General features: G+C 32.4%; 1 protein-coding gene across 1 annotated transcript; it reads right to left on the bottom strand.

Annotated features, from left to right (window-relative positions):
* On the bottom strand, positions 1-2,452 carry LOC115229406 (inosine triphosphate pyrophosphatase-like). The gene is made up of 2 exons (XM_029799766.1): positions 2,432-2,452; positions 1-474 (listed from the first exon to the last, which is right to left on the bottom strand). Exons 1-2 carry the CDS (start codon positions 2,450-2,452, stop codon positions 1-3), a joined length of 495 nt encoding a protein of 164 aa, XP_029655626.1.
* Positions 2,453-11,807: the final 9,355 nt, after the last annotated feature.

Raw genomic sequence — 11,807 nt, 5'->3', positions numbered from 1 at the left:
TTATAACAGAAAGTCATTTAGAAATGGCTTTAATTTGTTGAAGGCAGCAGATCTATGAGAAACGGCTTGTTTCTCTAAAACAGTCATCTCTCCATATGTTTTGTCGCTACATAATGGCTGGAAACATGGATCCCACCCAAAGCTACTACTTCCTCTCGGTTCGACTATCTCTCCTTCAACGTCTCCTCTAAATAATCGGATATCGTTCCCGTCGTAAAATGCAAATATTGTGGAAGCGGTTGCTTTTTTAGATTCGAATCCTTCCAAAAGTTTAAATAATCCAGCAGGGCCAATTTTATCCAAAAACCATTTAACGTATGGTCCCGGCATCCCGCCCAAGGCATGAAATGCTAGACTAGTGTCTTCACATAAGACAGGTCTCTTTAGGATTTTGAAAGCTTTTTTGATTTTCAAAGTGGCGATATCTTCAGGAGTCCCCTGGTATTCTGGGAGATCAATATTTTCTGATATAACCTTTAATATGAATATAAAATTTTGTATACTTTGTCGATAAGTTGGTTTCCTAACATTGATTTTAGTTCTTTGAGCTTGTTTAGATTTCCGGTAACAAAAGTTAACATCGATACTGTTTAACGTTTAAATTTTTTTATTATTTAAAGTATTGTTTAATCATATTTTTATATCCATTTGGTTCTACACTTATATTCAAATTTAAATTAATAAATGTTTTTATCAAAAAGTCTCATAACAAAAGGTTAAAAAAACTAACAATTTCATACCGTATAATTTTGATATATGGGTGAGTAATTGTATAAAATTAAAAATGCATATAATCAATATAAAAATTTTCCAATTAAATTTAAAAAAATGAGAAAATAATTAATTCTTTATTCCAAATTTTTTTTGAGTAAAATGCTTCCAGTATAGACAAGGACGATTACTGAAAAAAACATGACAGAGCCAACTTATTCCTGACGAAGTGTTTAAAAAATTAGATGCAAGAGATTATTACCATTCAAAGTAAATCGCTTTCACCAATGTAGGTCTTCATAATTTTAAATAACTTTCTCAACTGTTAGCGCCTTTTGATTTATTCACCATAAAGCGGATCAGCTTGATTTATGTGAGACTATAAAAATGAATTTCAAAACAATAGAAGTGTAAAAATAATTAACAAATAAGATTATGTAATCGGTAATATAAAATGAAAAATATTTCAAATTTCAAATTAATATTTTGAATGTCAGTCAGTAAGGTAAAATTAGAAGACTATCTTGGAATTATGGATGAAATATTTTGCCAATTGGTATATTGGCATATTATACTACAAATAAGGCGAATTGGATGAACGGGCATGATTTTTTTGACACATTATATTCAATTGTTTACATTCAAGAAATAGAAAAAATTCAGGATTCGGTTTTACAACTCTTTTGTCTTGGAATTATAAAAATAGCACATTTTATGTTTATCGTAGTTCTAGAGAGCAAAACATATTCTAAAGCATTCACAAATGTATAATTTATTTAGGATGAATTTGAAAAAATATTCAAATATGCAAACTTTAGAATTGATACAAATCCAAATGAAATACTTTTGGGATTAGAATTAAAAATTAAAGATTGTGCAAACAAGGTAATAACTTAAATATAATTTTTAAGATGTTAATAAGCAATAGATTGCTGCTTGTTTATTTGATTTTGAATCTACTTGTTAAACTTCGGATAGATGTTATTTAATTATAATATTTACAGTTTTCATACTACATTGGTGATTATGAGCATTTTAATGAGATTACCGTGAAAATTAAAATGGTTTTAGAATCAATTGAAAAAGGAATTTCTGGAATTTTGATGAAAGAATTTGGATTTAAAGTCAAAATTAAAAATTGCACTGAAAGATATCATTTGTATACACATGAATCACGAAAAAAGGGTTATACGGTCTTTCAAAAATTTTTTCATTTATTAATGAGTCACGAAGTAATGATAGACATTACTAATTTCGACACATTGATGGTAATCTCGTCACAGTTATGAATTAAGGATTATGCTGATCATTTTCTCATCAAAAATCAAACATCATTTATAATAATGGCTTATATGACTTTCAAGTATTTTTTCTGAGTAAAAATTAGATATCTTCATTTGTTTCCAATTATGAATGGTTATGAAAACTTATACAAAATGCTTTTTTATTCAAATTGCACGTCTGTTCCTGCAATTTTGAAAATTAAGTATTTATTCAGTACAAAATATATAGTGTTGATCTTAATAACACTATTCAAATTGTTTTAAAATCTTTTAATCACAAATTAACCAATTACATGGAGAAAGCAGTTAAAATCGTTTTTAGAACTCCGATTGACTGTTTTCACAAACTGAGAGAGCTTATTATTGAAGTTAGAATTAAATTAAGAAGGGTTCTTATATTTTAAAATGTTAATTAAATAGACGGCAGTAAAATTTACCCATTTATATTCGACAGTCATTAACGAACTGGAAATCGGCTCTGAACTAAGTTATCCTGCAGTTATTCAACAAGAGATACTTCACACAAAACTATCGTTATACTTACTTCGGACTGGAGAAAAATTAAAAATATTTTCTGATGTAATTCAATATCAACACCTTTTTTGGTTCTTTATATCGTATATATTTCATTTAGGGTTCTTGCTAACCTAGTGTATTATAAAAAGTCTTGTCTGGAGTACCAGTTACACTTTTATTACACTTATAAGAGTATAATTTTTCAATACTTATATATAGACCAACAAACAAATGATTTTCCAAATTATGAGAATATTTCAATCAAAAATAGATCAATATCTAGTTTCTATTATGCTAATTTCATTGTATATGACCCTATTATATTCTTAGTATTTATGCTACCTCGAGTTTATTAATGAAAAAGATAATAGACCAAATTACTCGGAAAGGGATCTTTTTGAAACGAGATATTTCATTACTTTTCCAATAATAACAGCTGAGAATGATCTGGCTCAGATTTTAATAGTTTTATAATATGAAGTTAAATTTTAAGGATACAAAAAAGCGTCTAAAAAATTCCTTTAATGAAGAAGAGACAATATTACTAAGAATGTCTATTGATTTAATTGCCACTATCAAACATAGCTCGGATAACGAACAAGTATATTTAAAATATTACAAATAGTCTAAAAATTTTGAAAAACTTTGTAAAGATACAATATCTATAATTATTAAAGAATTAAAGGCGTCATCGGAAAATGTATTTTTAATTGACATAATATTCATAGAATTATAAAAAATCACACAATTTGCTTGACTTCTCTTTTAATAATTACTTGAGCTTCTTACATTCAAAAAAAATCGACAATAAACATTTGTTAAATGACAGAACATAACAGTTTCAACTTTTAAGCAATAAATTATAAAACCCTCTTAAAATTAGTAAAAAATTTAAAAAATTAAAATGGTTTGGGAGGCTAAAATATTTCCGACTATTTCAACATTAAAATTGCACTTCTTGAAACCATCTGGAAATCATACGGTTTTTGACTGAGAATGTTTAGTGGCGTTTAAAAACCATGTCCGTGTCTTTAGAGTAAGGTATTTTGAATATTTACAATTTATTTATTAAAATGTGGCAATCAGATAAACAAAAAGATGCGTATTCATTCCCCACCTCAGATGATGTATTTCTGCATTAAAGATGTCATAAGCTATTTTCGTATATAACAGCAATGGAAATTCTTTGCGAGAGACACAATAATTTGCCTGGTTTGCTCTTCCAGGAAAATTTCTTCCTAGTGAGGTCATTAATAAAGGCCAGGCTGAATTCCAACCCTTATGTTATTAAATCATGTTATTATTATTTATTAATTGCACATCCGCAACAACAAGAAAGTTACAATCTTCTCGTCGCTCGTGCCACACTCTGTAAAATTTTGTCTGTTAGACACCTCCACACTCTTCTTGAGATTTCGATTTTTCGGAGGCTTTCTAGATCGTCTGTATTTTCTAGTAGCAATCCGACATGCTTAAGGTCGTTATTTAAGATTAGTGGTAGTGTTGTCCGTGGCCTGCCTCGAAAAATTTCAGAGCATTGAAAGTATGTTTCCATAATGTCATTGGCAGGAACTGCGGAATCCATCCGTAGTATGTGCCCAAAGAGTCCCCATCGGCTCTTAGTGATAGTTGCATCTAATTGTTCTGTTTTGAAAACGGAGGATAATTGGATAGTGTATTTTCAGCAATGACCTGAATTGTTTTCTGTGAAAAGCATTGAGATTTTCTACACATTTCTGATTCAGTTCCCATGTTTCTGAGTTGCATAGTAAAATGGGCATGATGAAAGCATTGTACAAATGTAATTTTACGGGATTTGAGAGATGCGTGTAGCTTAGTCATGTCGATTTAAGCCTCTTCAGTGCTAATGTTGGCAGTATTTTTCTCCGTTGGACATCTTCCCAGTCACCAAGCAGTGACCCGACTTTTCTTGATTTCCTCCATATCTCGTCAGTAACTTTACTTTCTCATATTTAAATATTTAAATAGTTAATATATAAATTTGAATTAAGATATACAGTGAAACCTCTCGAATCCGCTGCTTCTCGAATCCGCCGCTTCTCGAATCCGCTTGTTTTAATCAAAATTTGAAATTTCCTATGAATGATTCTTGAATCCGCTTGTTTCTCGAATCCGCTCCTCAAGTATTATGAAAAATAATTTTTTATCTAATTGTAAGTTAAATTAATTAACATTTTAAAATTCTCATTACACGTTAAATTGTATTTTTGTGATGCGTCGCTGTGTTAGACTTTCTATCAACGAAAAAATTTCTATACTACGTTATATTTCTGACAACCCATTCGTTTCTGCACCTCAAATTTCCAGGATTTTTTCTTCACGGTTAAAAAAGAAAATTTCTCCGAGAACTATAAACGACCTTAAATCAAAATCGGACCTTTTGAATAGGACTGACATCAAAAAATTAAACATAACGAGAATTCCAAAACTCAAATTTAATGAAATTGATGTAGCGATGATAACATGGATTAACTTAGTGGAATCTAGCGGAGCAATTCTATCAGATTCGATGTTAATTGCAAAAGCTCTTAAATTTGGAAAAAATTTTCCAGAATTTAAAGCAAGTCGTGGGTGGCTAGAAAAGTTTAAATTACGAAATGGTATCAAGTTAAGAAAATTTCACGGAGACAGTGGATCAGTAAATCATGATGAAAAATCTATTACTGATTTTAATGAAACAATGAGTTTAAAAATTGAACAATATGGATTGGACAATGTTTATAATGCAGATGAAACTGGTGTTTTTTACAAGGCGATTCCTTCCAAAAGTGTGTGCACCAAATCACGGCCTGGAATAAAGTTGTCGAAGGATCGATTTTCGTTACTCTTATGCGCAAATTGTTCTGGTTCCGATAAAAGAAGGCCTGTGATGATAGGAAGATTCAAAAGTCCAAGGTGTTTTAAAAATTTCAACATTGGAAAATATGTTACCTACACCCATTCCAATAAGGCATGGATGAACCGTGAAATTTTTAACAAGTGGCTCAGTGATTTTGATTGTGAACTTGCAAAGAAAAAAAGAAAAATTCTACTTGTAATAGATCAATGTCCATCTCATCAAATTATTGTCACGTTAAACTCAATTGAAATTCTTTTTTTGCCTTCTAGAACATCCTCGCTCTTGCAACCAATGGATCAAGGAATTATAAAATGCTTTAAAGCCGAATTTACCAATTTGAAAATAAATGATATAATCGAAAAGGTCGAGGCAGGGGAAAATTGTCAGAATGCAATTAATGGAATCACCCTTAAAACTGCTGCGACATTAACATTCTTCGCTTGGAATAAAGTTACTCCTACGACCATCAAAAATTGTTTCCGTCATGCACAATGGATAAAATGTGAAACAATCACAATCAACAGTGAATCTAAGAACTACGAAAATAATTATGAAGAAATAATAAAGAAATTTCAAATTGACGATCCAATATCTTATAGTGAATTTGTTGATTACGGATATACTGAAAATGAAGAGCTAATCGAATTTTTAAACAAATCTGAACAAGCTGGTACATTACAGTCAAAAAAAGTTCAATCAGTTAGTGATTTTATTTAATAATTATACTTAGGAAACAATTATTGAAGAGGAATCAAATGAAAAAAAAGTTGATCTCTCAGAAGCCTTCAGAGCTCTAGAGATTATTAAAACTTATGCTTCTCAGGTAAATGCAGATATAGATGATCATGAAAATATTATGCGAATTGGGGAAATGTTAAGAAAATCAATTAAAAAATAAAATTTCTGATTTTTTTGAATATAAATAATTTTATGTATTCAGTCATTTGTATATAAAAAGAAATACTTAATCTATATTGTAAGTTCATATTTCAACTATAAAATATTATTTAAATTGCCTCTCGAATCCGCCGATTTCTCGAATCCGCCGATTTTTTGGTCGGTCCCAAAATCGGCGGATTCGAGAGGTTTTACTGTACTTTAAATAAAAAATAAAAGCTAGTGATGAATCCAATTTTATTTTCAGCAGAATATTTACACCAAAATCTTAATAAATATTCCGATAGTATAATTCTAGACTGTTCATATCATCCACAAACTGCAAATCGGAACCCTTTTGAGGTATAAGTATATTTATATACAAGGAATATCTTATTAACCGCATTGAAAATGCTTTATTTTTTGATATTGACCAATGTGCTGATAAATTTTCTGAATATGCACATATGATGCCATCTGCTAATGAATTTTCTGAATATGTTGAGAAATTAGGAATATCCAACTCAAATCATATAATATGCTATGATAATAGTAATTACGGAATATACTCAGCCCCTCGAGTTTGGTTCATGTTTCAATTCTTTGGTCACGATAATATTTCTATTCTCGATGGTGGTCTTCCAGCCTGGATAAGAAGTGGATTCCCTGTTACTGACTCTTCACCAACGGAAAAAAATAAACAAGGGATATTTGAAGTTAATCAACGTTCACATTTTTTGACATTTGAGCATATTCTGGAACAATTTGAAAATTTAGAACTTAAAATGGTAGATGCTCGCCCGAAAGGACGATTTATTGGATTAGACGAAGAATCTGTGATTGGTTTCATATATTATATTGCAAACTCTCTTAGGAATAAAACCTGGTCATATTAAAGGATCAATTAATATACCTTTCAATGAATTTATCAATCCAGAAACTAATAAAATGAAGACTAAAGAAGAAATCAAAGAGACATTCCATATTAATGGGATTCGGCCTACAGAACCATTTTACTATATGTGTTCAACAGGTAACTATTATAGATCTTATAACCTTAAGGCGTCACTGCATGTATGCTGCCTTTCGCACTTAAGCTTGCTTTTGGAATCGAAAACTTTAGACTTTTTGATGGATCTTGGACTGAGTGGTATACAAAGGCTGACTCAAAGACTATGGATTGCGTTCCTTTATAGACATAAAGTTTCTTTAAAATTCATTAATATTTTAATAAAAAATCTGACATAATTTATTTAGTGAGATTTATAGTGAGTCTTTTACACTGTTAATAATCGTCAAAAATATTTCATAATATCTTTAATATTCTTTACAACCGTTTTTAAATTCGAAATATTTATTACAAAAAAAATTCTTTAGAAATAAATTGAAAAAATAAGATAAATTCGAAAATAGCAGTAGGTGCAGAACAAAACCCGAAAATAAACCAATATGTATAACATGAAAACGAAAACAAATTAAAAATACTCAGCGATATTGCGCTCAAAAAATGGCTTAAAGTCGCTATGGATATTTTAAAACATAATTTATACATATGACTGTCAATGTTGACGAAAAAGTGGAGGCTCCAATAAAATGCCCAAATAATTCAAAACAATTGAAGAATATTGCCAACCCTAATGCAATTTCGATACTAAGTTTAAACAAAATAATAATTAAACTTTTTTGTACTAATTTTATTCCCACAAAAAATGACTTGCAACGGAAATCGAGTAGAGATATAGGGATTCTCAAAAAAATTATATGAATGTTACTGGATTCACAAATGCCGCGATAAGGACTATCAAATTAATTGAAAGAGCAGAAAATCTTAAATAAACAAATTCATATCCCATAGTCAATTTGTTGCCAAGGAAATATTAATTGAAATAAATTAATGCTGATTTTTTTCTCGAAGAGGATACATAAAACAGAAATAAATGATCAACATTTTATACAAAATATTGTACATATAAGGTTTACAGACTTCAACTGAATTATAAATTATACCTGTCACATAAAAATCCATACTGCTAAATAATACAGAAAACTTTTTAGAATAAAAGTAGGCTTGCATCGCTAAGCACAAACTAAACGGTTTTCATTCATAAAGTCAGACAGGTATAGAGATTTAGACACATTTTTTGTAGAAAAAAGCGGGAAGATAGTTTCAAATATCCCACTTTTCTAGCTTTAAATAGCAGCATTTTTAAAAAATTTCAATTGTCATCCTCATTGAGAAAGTTGTTGTTGCATAACCCCGGTTCACATTTGGGTATGAGACCACCGGCTAGCAGAAATGACACTGCCTTCAAGGGTGGTCCCAAAGGACCTTGGAGGAGTAAACAGAAAGTTTTCTGCGGATGGGGAGATGAAAAGAGCAGCGAATTTTTTCCGGAAGTTTTGTTTAGCGGTCGCTCTCAGTGCACGGACATTCTCATTTAGCATGTTTAGGACGATGCAAGAGTAGTATGATTTCGCGAAAAAAATAGGAATTGTTCTCCTCTTGTATTTAGATGTTTTTTATAAGGAAAACTTGTTTCACAGTGCAAGTGGTCAATGAGCGTTGATTTCAGACACCAGGATATAATCCGCTTATCCTTGTTTTGAACTGATCAGGTCGCCCGCTAAAACTTTCAGATAGATAGGTGTCCCAGCTCGGATTTTCTTAGATTAGAACGGGGCGGATGTATTGTTTGTATATCCATGTTGTATTTTCCCGCTGAAGGGTATTCGAATGTCTTTTTGAACTTTTCTTTTTCTTTCGGTGAGATTCCAACCTCCTGAAGAAAGGCAATAAACTCAATTTCAGAGCGCGGAAGCTCGGAGTCCTTCAGTTTTGAATATTTCCCCATTAAAACTGTCACTCATGTCCACAAGCCGGTAACAAATTTTATCCAAAACAATTTATAATAATATTTAAAAAATCGTCATTGTTCATTTTTTTTAATTATCCAATCACTTACCAACCTCCCACTTCCAAAATGGTTTCAAAACAGTGTATTCAACAACTACTCAATTAACAACGCTTTCCCAATTCGTTCTGGACGGGTTCAACGAGAAGAGGCCCCCAAAACGAACATTTCTAGCTTTCATCGACATTTTTAAGGCTTTTGACAGCGTCTCTAGATGCGGTTTCAGACCGCCTAAATTTAAACTACTTATCCTGCCTTGCAAAATTCTTAACGGGCCGCATGGGTTACGTCTCCCGCATAAACCTTTGTTCCAAACAACGTTGTCGTCCAAACTGGGTACCTAAGGGTTCTGTGCAATCTCGAACCCTGTTCAACCTTTATTTGCCCCGACTTTTTGGCCAACGACTCAAACAAGTTGACACTATCTCACAGACGACATTATTATTGCATCAAAACATGAAGACTACAATATTGCTTCTTTCAACATTCCACAGAAACTATTCTCCGTTGAGAATTGGTTCATAGAAAACAAACTCTAGGCTTCGTCTTCCAAGTTCTCGTTCACCCTAATATCTTCCGACAGAAGACAATCAAAGATGCATCCCGAGCTATCTCTCTTTGATTCTGACCTTCCGCTATCCAAACAATTATTTTCTGTATTTTGGTTAAAATAAACAACTACGATATCCCCGACTCACACGATGAGGTCCCTAAAACCTTCCCACCAAAAAAATAACAAAAAATTCTTCATTTTGTTAAAATGAACAACAAATTCCCTGAGATCTCTGGAGCGATGGGTGCACAGACGGCCAAGTTTTGAAGAACCGGGTCGACAGGCAATGAAATTCAAAGCTCCCTTGGCGAAAGAGTCGGCACAGGTGACGGCAAGCTGCCTCTGGATTCAAATGCAATCAAAAATGGTAAAAATATCGATGGTTTTAAACAATCATTTCCAGGGTTGTTTTCGCCTGAAACTAGAATTTCGAACATATTTTACTTTCGTCAATGACCTGCTCGTCTGTTCGATTCACTTAATGCCAGGCAACTTTTGTTTCCTGTTAATCTGCTGGCTCTTAATTTGATGGTAAATTAGGCCGATCGCAGTTTGCAACGTCTTTAGAAGGCTACCAGCCAATGTCTTTCTTAAACTGAGTCAGGAATTTATGCGTTTAGAATTGGATTTGGGGACCAAAAGAGCGTGTGAATTTATATTCGTCCTTTTCATAATATTCGTCTTGAAAAAGTCGAACCCGCCGAATTTTTTCTTTCTCCTGAAGCTTGACTTTTTTTACGTTTTCAACAGGGTCAAAATCACTCCTAAACGTTATCCTGGGTTACTCACAATCGTCTTTCTGTGTATGGGCTACTAAGTTATCTTTTATTTTCTGGTCAAATTGTCATTTCGGTATCTGGAATTTAGCAGACTGATCCACTGGGACCCATACTTTGTGCCATTTGGGAGTGCATCGGGATCACGTGACGTTTTTTCGGTTTTTACCGTGGTCTTGGTGTTTTAATAATAATTTCTGTGAATTGCATTGCTCGTAGTCTATCATTGCTAATAGATTATTAATACCTCAACTATGTTACTCTTAATGGATTCATCAATCGCGTCGACGCTGACAAAATTGTTTCAGGTTTTACAAATTATCTGTTCTTCATTGTGCTAGCAAGCCGGTGATTGTCTTTTTGCCATTGACGGTGCGATCTTGGACACGCTTGCTCGATCTTAAACATCAAGTTCGTGGGTAACAGTCAGGTCCATACAAGCTTACCTGTCCATTCTGGAGAAATTGTGCTCCGCATCTTTGCCGTATTACCTTTTTTATTTTTCTTTATCTACAGATAACCTTTGTTCTTTTACATTTTTTCAAAGATGTTGGGGTTACGGGATACCCAGAGGTGTTAGAGTCATAGAGTTCTTGCAGGTATCGGGTGGTGGAAAAGATCTCAATTTATACAGGTTTGGACCAATGGGTCAATAATCATCTTGTTATGGAAGTAAGATCACCAGTTTGCACTGGCATTATTTGCTTCTTTTTTCTAACCGGACTCATTTAATTGGCTTGACGCTTACTCGGGCTCTTCAGCGGCATTATTACTTTCTAATTAGTGTTTGTCAAAGGTTTAGGATAAAAAATTGTCACCATATCCGGCTGCTAGGTTCATGTACAGAACGCACTACCTCTCATGCCGCATGAGTGCCGGCAGAATCCCGCGTCCCGCAACCATGTCGTAGAAATGACTCTACTAATTCCCCGCTGATCATAAAACACACTGGAATTAACAGATGCGATCAAAAACCTCCAAATAGAATGACTATGTTTTCTTTCCATGGGGAAAATCTCATGTCTAGGCCGTTAGGTGCGCCAACATCTTTTCAGAATTCATGTTAACTTTGTCTACAACAGATGTCCGACAATCATGTTCTATTACTAAAACTCGAAAAAAATCGAAATACAGCAATATCCGAAATAAAGTAAAATCCGTTCCATTTGAGTCTGTAAGTAATGGTTTCATCGGTAAGAAAAAATTCAGCATGATAATTTTAAAACGCACACTAGAAAATAAAACTTTGTAAATAAAGTAACAAAGGAACTCAAATCAAATTAAAAACAAAAATAATTCAAATATACGTAAATAAAAAAA

Source organism: Octopus sinensis, unplaced genomic scaffold, assembly GCF_006345805.1.
Source record: "Octopus sinensis unplaced genomic scaffold, ASM634580v1 Contig12563, whole genome shotgun sequence".
NCBI classification, from domain to species: Eukaryota; Metazoa; Mollusca; class Cephalopoda; order Octopoda; family Octopodidae; genus Octopus; species Octopus sinensis.
Note: the sequence above shows the minus strand (reverse complement) of the source record. Positions and strands in the feature narration are given on the sequence as shown.